We start from the raw sequence: 15,766 nt of genomic DNA, 5'->3' as shown, positions 1-15,766 counted from the left end.
GACAGAATCTGTGCAGAAGATCTAGGTGCTGCTGTAGGCCCTCCTTGGTTGGTGACAGAAGCACCAGATCATCAGCAAACAGTAGACATTTGACTTCAGATTCTAGTAGGGTGAGGCCGGGTGCTGCAGACTTTTCTAGTGACCTCGCCAATTCGTTGATATATATGTTGAAGAGGGTGGGCTTTAAGCTGCATCCCTGTCTCACCCCACAACCCTGTGTGAAGAAATGTGTGTTTTTTTTCCAATTTTAACCGCACACTTGTTGTTTGTGTACATGGTTTTATAATGTCGTATGCTCTCTCTCTCTCTCTGTCTCTCTGTCTCTCTGTCTCTCTGTCTCTCTGTCTCTCTGTCTCTCTGTCTCTCTGTCTCTCTCTCTCTCTCTCTCTCTCTCTCTCTCTCTCTCTCTCTCTCTCTCTCTCCACTCTCTCCTCTCCTCCTCTCTCTCTCTCTCCTCCTCTCCTCTCTCTCTCTCCCTCTCTCTCTCTCTCTCTCTCTCTCTCTCTCTCTCTCTCTCTCTCTAACACACATTCACACACTCAGCAGAATACACACCTGAGTATACACACACAGCATCTGAAGACAGTAGCTCCTCCCTGTGCTGATAGACATGCTGGGTCTCTGTGGTGTGTCTCAATGTGTCTCAGTGTGTGGGGGGATGAGTATGTGAATCACAGCGCTGCTCTCTGTCACTGTTGATAAGTGGTAATTGAATTCTGTGGGCTGAGCCGGGCTGAGCCGGGCTGGGCAAGGCAGGCAGGACGTTGCATGAGAGGGCCTCATCAGTCCTGCATCTTTAATTGCGGCTGGCAAGAGCAGACTGGAGACCCATGTAGGCCATAGTCTCTCCCTCTAATTTCTCTCTCTATCTCCCCCTCTCGCTCTCTCTCTCGCTCTCTCTGTCGCTCTCTCTGTCTCTGTCGCTCTCTCTGTCTCTGTCGCTCTCTCTGTCTCTGTCGCTCTCTCTGTCTCTGTCGCTCTCTCTGTCTCTCTCTGTCTCTGTCGCTCTCTCTGTCGCTCTCTCTCTCTCTGTCTGAGAACCTGCTGAAGAGATGTCAATTAGTGGTCTATGAAGAAATGACCCAGGTGGATCTACGTAATCACAACAAGGTGTCCACGTTTTTCCAAGTCAAAGTAAACATCTGTTTTTGACGTTTAAGTTGAGACACTGTTACCTAACTTAAACCAAAAACACTCTTGTCGGACTGGGGGCTTCACATCTTGTTAAGTTAAGGGTTAAGGTTTGGGATAAGTTTAAAATGGGGTTAAGTTTAGGAATGAATTCAGAGTGGTTAAGGGTTTAAGTTAGGAAAAGACTTAAAACAGAAAAACAAAAACCGTTGCCTAGCACTGGGATTGAGCCCTCAACCCTCGGCACCAGAGATCAGCTTTTACCCTGGCAAGCCACCAGCCTACCTGAAGGTAACAGCTTTTACCCTGGCAAGCCACCAGCCGACCTGAAGCCACCAGCTCACCGTTGCCCCTAGTGGCCCTTTTTGAAGGCAATTCTAGATGTTCTGGAACCTGGATGGACAGACAGACAGACAGACAGACAGACAGACAGACAGACAGACAGACAGACCAGGCGGTGCAGGGAGAGATCCTCACAGATGAACACTCTCATACTGTGACTCACTGTGATTAAGTCTGAAGTCATTCCTCAGAGGTCCCTCTCTCTCTCTCCTCACTCTCTCTCATCCTCCTCCATGACTCTTTTTCTCTTCCTCTCTCTTGCGCCCTTTCTATCTCTCTTTCTCTGGTAACTGGAAAGGAAGATAGAAATGCCAGAGTGTGATTGAACAACACCTTCATGTTCTAATGGGAAGCTTAGCCTCTGACTGTAGTATGAGAGAGAGAGTCACAACTATGACAACATAACCAACAAAAACGGGTCACAACTCCTGCAGCTCTGTCGCACGCTGGGTATGTACAAAGTCAATGGTAGGCTTCGAGGGGACTCCTATGGTAGGTAAACCTATAGCTCATCTCTTGGCAGTAGTACTGTAGACTGCTTTATCACTGACCTCAACCCAGAGTCTCTCAGCATTCACAGTCAGCCCACTGACACCCCTATCAGACCACAGCAAAATCACAGTCTACTTGAACAGAGAAATACTCAATCATGAGGCATCAAAGCCAAGGGAACTGTGTAATATTAAGAAATGCTATAGATGGAAGGAATGTAGTGTGGAAACCTACCAAAAAACAATTAGGCAACAACAAATTAAATCCCTTCTAGACAACTTCCTGGACAAAAACGTTCCACTCTAATAGTGAAGGTGTAAACTTGGCAGTAGAAAATGTTAACCTGTCTAGGATGAGAGTGCCGCTAGCGGCACTCCCCCCCCACCCCCACTGAAAAACCAGTGCCGCGAAATTCAAAAAAAATATTTTTTTTAAATATTTAACTTTCACACCTTAAAGTCCAATACAGCTAATGAAAGACACAGATCTTGTGAATCCAGTCAACATGTCCGATTTTTAAAATGTTTTACAGGGAAGACACAATATGTAAAGATGTACATCTATTACCTAAAAACACATTAGCATAATCCACCATCTTTTATTTGTCCACCAACACCAGTAGCTATCACCAATTCGGCTAAACTAAGATATTTATAGCCCCTAACCAAGAAAAAAACTCATCAGATGACAGTCTGATAACATATTTATGGTATGGGATAGGTTTTGTTAGAAAAAAGTGCATATTTCAGGTAGATGGCATAGGTTACAATTGCACCCACCGTCACAAATGGGAATAGAAAAACTACTTAGAGCAACGTGTTTACCTACTTACTAATCATCAAACATTTCGTTAAAAATACACAGCATACACGAATCGAAAGACCACAGATCCTGTGAATACAGACAATATTTCAGATTTTCTAAGTGTCTTACAGCGAAAACACAATAAATCGTTATATTAGCATAGCACATAGCACATAGCAGCCCAGCATTGATTCTAGCCAAAGTGAGCGATAAAAGTCAACATCGCCAAAATATATTAATTTTTTCACTAACCTTCTCAGAATTCTTCAGATGACACTCCTGTAACATCATATTACACAATCCATATAGAGTTTGATCGAAAATGTTTATATTTAGCCACCAAAATCATGGTTAGACAATGTGAAATGTAGCTCAGCTGGTCAGAAAATGTCCATGCGCCACTTAGACAGTGATCTACTCTTATACATAAATACTCATAAACGTGACTAAAAAATATAGGGTGGACAGGGATTGATAGACAATTTAATTTCTTTACTAATACAATCGCGGAATTACATTTTTTAAATTATCCTTACTTTTCAATACAGTTTGCGCCAAGCGAAGCTACGTCAAAAAACATGGGCGTCCTAAGCCACTAACATTTTTCGACAGAAAACACGATTTATCATAATAAAAATGTCCTACTTTGAGCTGTTCTTCCATCAGTATCTTGGGCAAAGGATCCTTTCTTGGGTCCAATCGTCTTTTGGTGGAAAGCTGTCCTCTTGCCATGTGGAAATGCCAACTGCGTTCGGGATGAACTGGAAGCGTGCCCAGCAATTTACAGCGTTTCAGAAATAAATGTCCCAAAATCGCACTAAACGGATATAAATTGCTATAAAACGCTTTAAAATTAACTACCTTATGATGTTTTTAACTCCTATAACGAGTCTTAACATGACCGGAGAAAGATTACTCCCAACACTAACGCTTGGAACAGGAGCGGGTCGGTGTCCTCCACGCGCGTTACGCACCAAGAAAAGACTTGCTAGCTACAGGGTTTTTTAATTTATAGTGCCTGTGAACGCGCAATCGACCCCATTCAAATCGTCATCACGTAAAGGCATACAGGGGAAGACGTAAGCAGTGTCCGTATAGTCATAGCAATAACAGTGCCCTTTTAACTGACTCCAGAACAGTGGCCAAAATTTCTGAAATCTGACTCCATGTCAGGGAAATTGCTGTAGAATGGGCTCTGTTCCACTTAGAGACAAAATTTCAACTCCTATAGAAACTATAGACTGTTTTCTATCCAATAATAATAATAATGTGCATATTGTACGATCAAGAACTTTGTGGGAAGCCGTTTCAAAAATTACACGATTAGCATAAATAGTCACAACAGCGCCCCCATCCTCAACAGGTTAACATTATATTTGACCTCTCAGCTTCCCTATCAAATCTAAAAATTTCAAACAGAAAACCGAAGAAAATGAACGACAATGACAGAGTTTGATGAAGAATGCAATAACCTAAGAAAGAAATTGAGAAACCTGTCCAACCAAAAATAGAACAGACCCAGAAAACCTGAGTCTATGCCTTCACTATGGTGAATCACTAAAACAATACAGAAATACACAACAGAAAAAGAAGGAACAGCACGTCAGAAATCGACTCAATGTCATTGAAGAATCCATAGACTCTAACCACTTCTGGGAAAATTGGAAAACACTAAACAAACAACAACAGGAAGAGTTATCTATCTAAAATGGAGATGTATGGATAACCCACTTCACCAATCTTTTTGGCTCTATAACAAAGAACAAACAGCAAAAACATATACAGGATCAAATACAAATCTTAGAATCAACTATTAAAGACTATCAGAACCCACTAGATTCTCCAATTACATTGAATGAACTACAGGACAAAATCCAAACCCTCCAACCCAAAAAGGCCTGTGGTGTTGATGTTATCCTAAATTAAATGATAAAATATACAGACAACAAACAAATTCCCACAGTAGTTACACCCAGTAACTACCGTGGGATATGTGTCAACAGCATCCTTGGGGAAATCCTCTGCATTATCATTAACAGCAGACTCGTACATTTCCTCAGTGAAAACAATGTAAAAATTGGCTTTTTACCAATTATCGTATGACAGACCACATATTCACCCTGCACACCCTAATTGACAAACAAACAAACCAAAACAAAGGCAAAGTCTTCTCATGCTTTGTTGATTTCAAAAAAGCCTTCGACTCAATTTTGCATGAGGGTCTGCTATACAAATTGATGGAAAGTGGTGTTGGGGGAGACAGGGATGCAGCTTAAGCCCCACCCCTTCAACATATATATCAACGAATTGGGCAGAGTTGGAGACAGAGACAGGAGGAGGAACGATAGAGAGTTGGAGGAGACAGAGACAGGAGGAGGACAGATAGAGAGTTGGAGGAGACAGAGAGAGGAGGACAGATAGAGAGTTGGAGGAGACAGAGAGAGGAGGACAAATAGAGAGTTGGATGAGACAGAGAGAGGAGGAGGACGGACAGATAGAGAGTTGGAGGAGACAGAGAGAGGAGGACAGATAGAGAGTTGGAGGAGACAGAGAGAGGAGGAGGACAGATAGAGAGTTGGAGGAGACAGAGAGAGGAGGACAGATAGAGAGTTGGAGGAGACAGAGAGAGGAGGAGGACAGATAGAGAGTTGGAGGAGACAGAGAGAGGAGGACAGATAGAGAGTTGGAGGCGACAGAGAGAGGAGGAGGACAGATAGAGAGTTGTAGGCGACAGAGAGAGGAGGAGGACAGATAGAGAGTTGGAGGAGACAGAGAGAGGAGGAGGAATGATAGAAAGTTGGAGGAGACAGAGAGAGGAGGAGGACAGGTAGAGAGTTGGAGGCGACAGAGAGAGGAGGACAGATAGAGAGTTGGATGAGACAGAGAGAAGAGGACAGATAGAGAGTTGGAGGAGACAGAGAGAGAAGGAGGACAGATAGAGAGTTGGAGGAGACATAAAGAGAGTGGGAGTGAAAGTGCACATCGTTGTCAGTCTGATGTTGATAAGCACTGATCTTGGCACCATCGAGCATCGAGGCAGAATCCGTTACCAGAGCAGGCACCACTCCACCAGGAGCATCGAGGCAGAATCAGTTACCACAGGGCAGGCACCACTCCACCTGCGAGCATCGAGGCAGAATCAGTTACCACAGGGCAGGCACCACTCCACCAGCAAGCATCAAGACAGAATCAGTTACCACAGAGCAGGCACCACTCCTCCTTGTACTTGGCAAGGCAGATGGCGTTCCGTATCAGCCTTTTGCAACACTCTCTGTCTCTCTCTCTGCCTCTCTCTTTCTCCCTCGCTCTCCCTCGCTCTCTCTCGCTCTCTCTCGCTCTCTCTCGCTCTCTCTCGCTCTCTCTCGCTCTCTTTCGCTCTCTCTCTCTCTCTCTCTCTCTCTCTCTCTCTCTCTCTCTCTCTCTCTCTCTCTCTCTCTCTCTCTCTCTCTCTCTCTCTCTCTCTCTCTCTCTCTCTCTCTCTCTCTCTCTCTCTCTCTCTCTCTCTCTCTCTAACTCTCTCTCTCTCACACTCTCGCTCTCCCTCCCTCTCTCTCTGTCTCTCTGTCTCTCTCTTTCTCTGTCTTTCTCTGTCTCTCTCTTTCTCTCACTCTCTCTCCCGCACGCTCTCTTTCTCTCTCTCTGACTCTCTCTCTCTCTTTCTCTGTCTCTCTCTTTCTCTCTCTCTCTCTCCCTCTCTCTCTCCCTCTCTCTCTCTCTCTCTCTCTGATGCTCTCTGTCTTGTGGTTGACAATGCTAAAGATATGTTCTTCAGGAGCCATGGATCAGAGCAAAGATGGAGCCCCCGATCCACAGAGCCGGGTCGTGTCCTGCCAGTCGCCACTAGTGTAGTACAAATGCACTTGCCTCTGGAAACTAATATCCATAATGCACGGGGCTATGGTTAATGCATTAAGGGATGTAGCTGTGGGTAGTGGGTCCTTCCTGACACCTCTGACACAGTGTACTATTCTCTGTCGGGGCTGTCAGTCCTTTCTCTGGTGTAATGGATATTATCTATCACCCAGCCCTCTCCCTGGATGGCGAGCATACTGTTGAGTGGTGTGCTGGACTGAGGTGTGTGTGTGGTGTGGTGTGGTGTGGTGTGGTGTGGTGTGGTGTGTGTGTGTGTGTGCATGGTGTGCACACATAGGTGTGGGTGCATGGTGTGTGGGTGCATGGTGTGCACACATATGTGTGGGTGCATGGTGTGTGGGTGCATGGTGTGCACACATATGTGTGGGTGCATGGTGTGTGGGTGCATGGTGTGCACACATAGGTGTGGGTGCATGGTGTGTGGGTGCATGGTGTGTGGGTGCATGGTGTGCACACATAGGTGTGGGTGCATGGTGTGTGGGTGCATGGTGTGCACACATAGGTGTGGGTGCATGGTGTGTGGGTGCATGGTGTGTGGGTGCATGGTGTGTGGGTGCATGGTGTGCACACATAGGTGTGGGTGCATGGTGTGTGGGTGCATGGTGTGTGGGTGCATGACTAGGGTTGCAAAATCCAGGGACCTTTCAATAAATTCCGGATTTCCAGCGTATTCCGTCCTGACTCCGGGAATGTTCCAATCGGGATTTCAGGAATTTGCCACCCTATGCGTGTCCGTTTGAGTGTCCGTGTGTGTGTGTGTGTGTGTGTGTGTGTGTGTGTGTGTGTGTGTGTGTGTGTGTGTGTGTGTGTGTGTGTGTGTGTGTGTGTGTGTGTGTGTGTGTGTGTGTGTGTGTGTGTGTGTGTGGGACACATTCCTGTGAAACATATTTTTCTCTACAGTTCTCAACTTTCTGAATGTGTTTTGTAGACTTTATCATAATGCTGTGTACTTTCTCATAGCTAGTCTTGGGAAGATTTTAATAACGTTATGTCAATATAATCTTAGTCTCCCAGCCGATCCTGACAATACAATTCTCTAGTTTATACAGAGCATAACACAGCTCACCACTCCCCTATTGCACAGCTCCTGCTCTCACTGAAAGTCAACACTGTCAATTTGCATATGTAATTGGGTGGAAAGTAATTGTGCTGGAGATACATTGAGAAAATGGCAACCGTGAAATACTAACCAACGGGTTATGTGTTTCTCGTCAGGCAGACAGGAGTGTGTTAAGACGTTTACAACAACAAAAAGTCAACTAGAAACCTGTGTTCTCTCCGAAGTGATACACATTACTATGGTGCTAGAAACCTGTGTTCTCTCCGAAGTGATACACATTACTATGGTGCTAGAAACCTGTGTTCTCTCTGAAGTGATACACATTACTATGGTGCTAGAAACCTGTGTTCTCTCCGAAGTGATACACATTACTATGGTGCTAGAAACCTGTGTTCTCTCCGAAGTGATACACATTACTATGGTGCTAGAAACCTGTGTTCTCTCCGAAGTGATACACATTACTATGGTGCTAGAAACCTGTGTTCTCTCTGAAGTGATACACATTACTATGGTGCTAGAAACCTGTGTTCTCTCTGAAGTGATACACATTACTATGGTGCTAGAAACCTGTGTTCTCTCCGAAGTGATACACATTACTATGGTGCTAGAAACCTGTGTTCTCTCTGAAGTGATACACATTACTATGGTGCTAGAAACCTGTGTTCTCTCCGAAGTGATACACATTACTATGGTGCTAGAAACCTGTGTTCTCTCCGAAGTGATACACATTACTATGGTGCTAGAAACCTGTGTTCTCTCTGAAGTGATACACATTACTATGGTGCTAGAAACCTGTGTTCTCTCCGAAGTGATACACATTACTATGGTGCTAGAAACCTGTGTTCTCTCTGAAGTGATACACATTACTATGGTGCTAGAAACCTGTGTTCTCTCCGAAGTGATACACATTACTATGGTGCGCTGGCATCAAGTTACAGTCAGGTGGAGATGGAGAATGGCTGCATGTTTGCTACTATGTGATTGGCTGACCGGGGACAGTAGGTGTATGGTTCTCTGTGCTGGCTGTAAGAGAGTCTTCCATTGATTGCTGGTTTCTACAGAATAGACAGACAAAGATCCATAGATTGGTCTGCAATGGATTACCTCTGTGGTAAAGGCCTGTGGTGTGTGTGTGTGTGTGTGTGTGTGTGTGTGTGTGTGTGTGTGTGTGTGTGTGTGTGTGTGTGTGTGTGTGTGTGTGTGTGTGTGTGTGTGTGTGTGTGTGTGTGTGTGTGTGTGTGTGTGTGTGTGTCCACCGTGTGATAGTATTTGTTTACCCAGTGTGTGTGTGTGTGTGTCCACCGTGTGATAGTATGTGTTTACCCAGTGTGTGTGTGTGTGTGTCCACCGTGTGATAGTATGTGTTTACCCAGTGTGTGGTGTGTGTGTGTGTCCACCGTGTGATAGTATGTGTTTACCCAGTGTGTGTGTGTGTGTGTGTGGCCACCGTGTGATAGTATGTGTTTACCCAGTGTGTGTGTGTGTGGCCACCGTGTGATAGTATGTGTTTACCCAGTGTGTGTGTGTGTGGCCACCGTGTGATAGTATGTGTTTACCCAGTGTGTGTGTGTGTGTGTCCACCGTGTGATAGTATGTGTTTACCCAGTGTGTGTGTGTGTGTGTGTCCACCGTGTGATAGTATGTGTTTACCCAGTGTGTGTGTGTGTGTGTGTCCACCGTGTGATAGTATGTGTTTACCCAGTGTGTGTGTGTGTGTGTGTGTCCACCGTGTGATAGTATTTGGTATTAGTATTTCTTCGTCTCTCCAGGTTGTACAACAACTATGTCCTCAGATCTGTTCTCAGATCTGTCCCACCATCATTTCCCCATCCCATTATACACAACATGTATCAGTAAAGATGGATACCACTTGCTGTAATAGTATTTTAAGACAGTTAAGCAGATTTGTGTGTTTGATGACAGATTGTATGACTAAATACTAGACATTGAGGAACAACTTGTTTTAACCAATCAGCATCCGGGATTAGAGGAAGTGACGGGACTTTCAATGTTGTTGTTTTGCTTCACTAAACCCACGGGACAGATTAAGCACAGTCACTGACGGGCGATTGGAAATGATGCAGACAATTTAATTGACGGAAGCCACAATCTATCTGCAATATTTAAAGCTGATCTAAACCCCTAAAAATATATAATAATAATCACTGACGGCTCAAATATGATCAGAAACTGGGAATAGCTCCCACAAGAGAGTGACCATTGTCTGATGCCTATGCATACGGAGTGGCATAATTGGACATGTTATTGTATTCGTGTTCCTGTAAGTCCCCCGGTGTATCATTCACCCACTACGCTGTCTCAAGTGTAGACACCGGACGTTTTCGGGAGAGCTTTTATCTTCGACACACAAAAGGAGCACTGTAGTGCGTGAGCGTGACTTTGTTACTCGGAGGAAACAGTTTTGAGCGGTGGAATGTGATGAAAAGCTTTTGGTTCTGAGAATCTGACCTCTCAGGAGCGTTACTGTAGTTTCTCTCTCCTTGTACTGGCTCCTAAAAGTTCTTAGTTGTTGTCATGACGTTATGAGGTTTAACCTTGATTCCTCTTGTTTGGCTTCTTTTCAAGAGGTTGGCTGTTCTGTCGGCTTGACAACAGCACCACTCATAGGTTGTCAGCAGTCCTGCAACACCGGTACTGTAGGTAATTTTATTGTCTTTTATTTATTTAACTAGGCAACACAGTTAAGAACAAATTCATATTTACAATGAGGAAAGGAATGGGATATAAGGCAGGCAGGGCTAGCCTAATTTATTCGATGTCGAGCCCTAATCCAATAACCTTAACCCTAACCATAACCCCAAACCCCTAACCCTTAACCTAACCTAACCATAACCCCAAACCCTAAACTTAACTCAAAACTCCTAACCCTAAACCTAACCTTAACCCCAAACCCCTAACCCTAAACCTAACCTTAACTCAAAACTCCTAACCCTAAACCTAACCATAACCCCAAACCCCTAACCCTTAACCTAACCTAACCATAACCCCAAACCCTAAACTTAACTCAAAACTCCTAACCCTAAACCTAACCTTAACCCCAAACCCCTAACCCTTAACCTAACCATAACTCAAAACTCCTAACCCTAAACCTAACCATAACCCCAAACCCCTAACCCTAAACCTAACCTTAACTCAAAACTCCTAACCCTAAACCTAACCATAACCCCAAACCCCTAACCCTTAACCTAACCTTAACTCAAAACTCCTAACCCTAAACTTAACTCAAAACTCCTAACCCTAAACCTAACCTTAACCCCAAACCCCTAACCCTAAACCTAACCATAACTCAAAACTCCTAACCCTTAACCTAACCATAACCCCAAACCCCTAACCCTAAACCTAACCATAACTCAAAACTCCTAACCCTTAACCTAACCTTAACTCAAAACTCCTAACCATAACCATAACCCTAAACCTAACCATAACCCCAAACCCCTAACCCTTAACCTAACCTTAACTCAAAACTCCTAACCCTAAACCTAACCTTAACCCCTAACCCTTAACCTAACCTTAACTCAAAACTCCTAACCCTAAACCTAACCTTAACTCAAAACTCCTAACCCTAAACCTAACCTTAACCCCAAACCCCTAACCCTTAACCTAACCTTAACTCAAAACTCCTAACCCTAAACCTAACCTTAACCCCAAACCCCTAACCCTTAACCTAACCTTAACTCAAAACTCCTAACCCTAAACCTAACCTTAACCCCAAACCCCTAACCCTTAACCTAACCATAACTCAAAACTCCTAACCCTAAACCTAACCTTAACTCCTAACCCTAAACCTAACCTTAACCCCAAACCCCTAACCCTTAACCTAACCATAACTCAAAACTCCTAACCCTAAACCTAACCTTAACTCCTAACCCTAAACCTAACCTTAACTCCTAACGTTAAACCTAAACCCTAAGCTTAAAATAGCCTTCTTCCTTGTGGGGACTGGCGAATATGTGCTTTTTCTTAGGACAAAACAAGCACACACACACAATCCTCCTGAAACAAAAAAATCTCACTTGCCAGCCTGAGCTCCTAATTACTTTTCCTCCTTATTCATGCTTTCTATTCCTCCCTCTATCCCTCCGTAGTGCCTCTTCTCCCCATCTCTCCACAGGCGGTGTGGCAGCTGTATGCAGGCAGAACAAACAGGCAGGCTAGGGGTTGTTAATTGACCGTGGCTCTACATAGAAGCCTGTTTAGACCCGGCTCGCTCATCCAACCCTTACACACACACACACACACACACACACACACACACACACACACACACACACACACACACACACACACACACACACACACACACACACACACACACACACACACACACACACACACACACACACACACACACACACACACACCACGCTTATACACAACCACACAGCCCAGAGTGGGGAGCCCTTAGTAATCCTTAAGGTATGAGGGGCATAGCAATATGGCGCAAGAGGGAGAGAGAGAGAGAGAGGAGAGAGGAAGAGAGAGAGGAAGAGAGAGAGGAGAGAGAATGAGAAAGGAGGAGAGATAAGGAGAGAGATGAGAGAGGAGGAGAGAGGAAGAGAGAATGAGAGAGAATGAAAAAGGAGGAGAGAGAAGAGAGAGAGGAGAGAGAGGAGAAAGGTGGAGAGAGGAGGAGAGAGAAGAGAGAGAGGAGAGAGAGGAGAAAGGTGGAGAGAGGAAGAGAGAGGAAGAGAGAGGAGAGAGGAGGAGAAAGGAGGATAGAGAGGAAGAGAGGAGGAGAAAGGAGGAGAGAAGATGAGAGGAGGAGAAAGGAGGAGAAAGGAGGAGAGAGGATGAGAGAGGAAGAGAGAGGAAGTAGGATAACTTGTGCAATTAAACATGCCACACATTCAGTGTATACAGTTTGCCCCATCTTTCTCCTCTTTGGACGGTTTGGTCATGACTGAGTGTTGCAGATAACAGAATCTTGAGCAATCTGATTGGCTAATAAGTTGGTGTTGATCATAGCTCAGCCCTATTGATTGTTAACCTGTCCAACACTTAATGGTGATTGGTGAGATGGTAAACTCAGAGTTCCACACTAGAATTTGTTCCATTTATGAGCTATTAAAGGGAATATTAGATAATCAATATGGTGTCTCCACTGAGTAAGAGGTAGACCACGGTGATGTAGTGTTCTGGTGTCCGTTTGAGTGTGTGTGTGTGTGTGTGTGTGTGTGTGTGTGTGTGTGTGTGTGTGTGTGTGTGTGTGTGTGTGTGTGTGTGTGTGTGTGTGTGTGTGTGTGTGTGTGTGTGTGTGTGTGCGTGCGTGCGTGCGTGCGTGCGTGCGTGCGTGTGTGTGCGTGTGCGTGGGGGGGGTTGTGTGTGTCTCTACAACTACCATAAGACTGCTGACAGAAGGAAATCATTACAACTCATCAACTACACTACTCCTCATTCAGATATTACCACATTACACATCTCTTATCCTTATCTACCTTCTGACCTCTCTCCCCACCCCTGTCAGGTGATCCTGGTGAGCTCGTCCATTAACGAGCGGGACCAGTTGCTGTTCATCAGTACAGACGAGGGCTCCTCTTTCCAGCGCCAGCCCCTCTCCTTCACTGCTGAGACCCTCCTCTTCCACCCTAAGGAGGAGGACAAGGTGCTGGCTTACTGCAAGGAGGGCAAGGTGGGTCACCATCAAAAGACCACGTCACAGTCCGATTGTTCCAGACTAGACGTCTGTTGTTCTTTTATGAGGAGATTCCCCTAAACAAAATCACCATCGTTCAACTGCAAAACAGTCGATCAAAAGCTTTTTCTAGTAAATCCGGCCACTTACTACCAACCTGAGCATTTTATGACAACAAGTCTACAACAAAGACAATCTCATAGCAGGAGTTTCCTTCTTTTCGCTGCTTAATCCCAACTGGCTCTTACAGTCTCACGTCAAAATTAGACGTTCATTCATGTTTCTCAAACATCACATTTCAAAGTGTTTAAGGTTACGTTTAGGCATTAACTCAGAATTTTTTATGTTAGGGTTAAGTTTAGGCAGTAAGTCTGACATCTTAAAGTTAGGCATTAACTCCATATGGTTAAGGTAAGGGTTAAGGTTTGGCATAGTCTTAAAACAAACATCTCAAAAATAACTTTCTTTTGCTGGATTTGAACTTGCAACCTTTAGGAATCAGATGCCTATCCGCTATTCCAGTCCACTATGCCCTAGGAAAAAACGAAACCTAGGTAACAGTGAACAATGTTGCCCCTAGTGACCGGTTTCCACGTCATCTCCAAATGGACGTCGAATACTGACTTGTATCACTGGTGACCAGGCTGCTTAATGAATTAACTGGGAGGATGAGATAGCCTTCGCCCAGCAAAGACAGCATTTAATAGCATACTGTTGTTTTATTTACAGAATGGCTTTTTTATTCATAGTTGTTGCAATGATGACATTTATGCTAGTTTACAGTGCTGAAAGAGGCACAGATTTAGGATCAGTTTTACCTTCCCCTGATCCCAACCATAGCCGTCATGAGAGGAAAGTGCAAAACTGTCCTCAGAACAGTGTCTGGGGACATCTCAGCATGTTCTGTCTTTTCGATCTCTTCTCCGATACAGTCACACTAGCAACAGCATATGGAGGGAACGCCACTTTAATAATTAACCATTAATTAAACATGAAATTAAATTAGGTTTTAATCTACTCCATGTGGCCAGGCTACAGATGGAGAGTCAAAAATCATTTAACAGTGAAAAATAATAATTTCATATTAATATGTTTATAGGGAAAGATAGTTTTTTGAGATCCCCCCATGTGATTCCTATCAAGGTTATTCTTTGAGAATGTTGTGATGGTCAGGTTTGATTTAACGAGGTTCTGGCCATCTAGTTTTATTATGTTTGCTCATAATGAATAAATGGGGCTCTCTGGAATTCAGTGAGATATTCTGTGTTTTGTAAGTGTATTGTAAGTGCATGTACACTTAAATTACACTGTGTGTGTGTGTGTGTGTGTGTGTGTGTGTGTGTGTGTGTGTGTGTGTGTGTGTGTGTGTGTGTGTGTGTGTGTGTGTGTGTGTGTGTGTGTGTGTGTGTGTGTGTACAGGCTCAGGGGTGAAATCATTTTTGTTCTTTTCATATGTCTGCTGGGATACCTTGTGAGAAAAATCTATACATTTTCATTATAAAGCCGATCAATGGTGCACATGCACACACAACAAAACACAAACATACAACCACACAGACACACACGTACAACCACACGCACACTCTTACAACCACACACACACACACACACACACACACACACACACACACACACACACACACACACACACACACACACACACACACACACACACACACACACACACACACACACACACACACACACACACACACACTCACATGGAATGGCCTACTAAGATAAATAGAGGTTGGCCTGGTGTAGATGAACCGTAAACTTCACTTGCTTGACTGACTGGACTTTACGCTCTACTACACACAACCTCCCAATTCGCTACACACACAGAGGGGCGAACAGGGATGACACAATCACCAATACGGACATGAACATCTACAACCACACACACACACAGAGGGGCGAACAGGGATGACACAATCACCAATACGGACATGAACATCTACAACCACACACACACACACACACACACACACACACACACAGAGGGGCGAACAGGGATGACACAATCACCAATACGGACATGAACATCTACAACCACACACACACACACACAGAGGGGCGAACAGGGACGACACAATCACCAATACGGACATGAACATCTACAACCATCCAGTTCACCTCCATGCAAAGCCTGTTTTTCGGGAATTTTTTCATATCAATTCATGACATTTCTACTGAGTAAATAACTGTTGTTTGATAGGTTGGATGTTTTAATTTCACAGCTCTATGTGTCCATGGATTTGGGCCGGAAGTGGACTCTAATGCAGGAACGAGTAACCAAGGGCAGAATATTCTGGTAAGTTCTGATCACAAATATGTCCTTATAATCTAACTTGCTTTATTTACCGTTGAGTAACTCTGCCGTTACAACATAAAATATAGCTGTGAGTTTT

The 15,766-nt window shown here is 44.3% G+C and overlaps 1 protein-coding gene across 1 annotated transcript in view; it reads left to right on the top strand.

Annotated features, from left to right (window-relative positions):
- Positions 1–13,187: 13,187 nt before the first annotated feature.
- LOC129848899 (VPS10 domain-containing receptor SorCS2-like) overlaps positions 13,188–15,766 on the top strand; it is a gene marked incomplete at its 5' end in the record, with an annotated part of 32,959 nt that continues 30,380 nt past the window's right edge. Inside the window, 2 exons of the mRNA XM_055916003.1 lie at positions 13,188–13,352; positions 15,596–15,669. Coding sequence (XP_055771978.1) covers positions 13,188–13,352; positions 15,596–15,669 — 239 coding nt within the window. The remainder of the gene's footprint in view (positions 13,353–15,595; positions 15,670–15,766) is intronic.

Source organism: Salvelinus fontinalis, unplaced genomic scaffold (assembly GCF_029448725.1).
Source record: "Salvelinus fontinalis isolate EN_2023a unplaced genomic scaffold, ASM2944872v1 scaffold_1271, whole genome shotgun sequence".
Classification (NCBI taxonomy): domain Eukaryota; kingdom Metazoa; phylum Chordata; class Actinopteri; order Salmoniformes; family Salmonidae; genus Salvelinus; species Salvelinus fontinalis.
The sequence above is the reverse complement of the archived record's forward strand: the minus strand, read 5'-3'. Positions and strand labels throughout refer to the sequence as shown.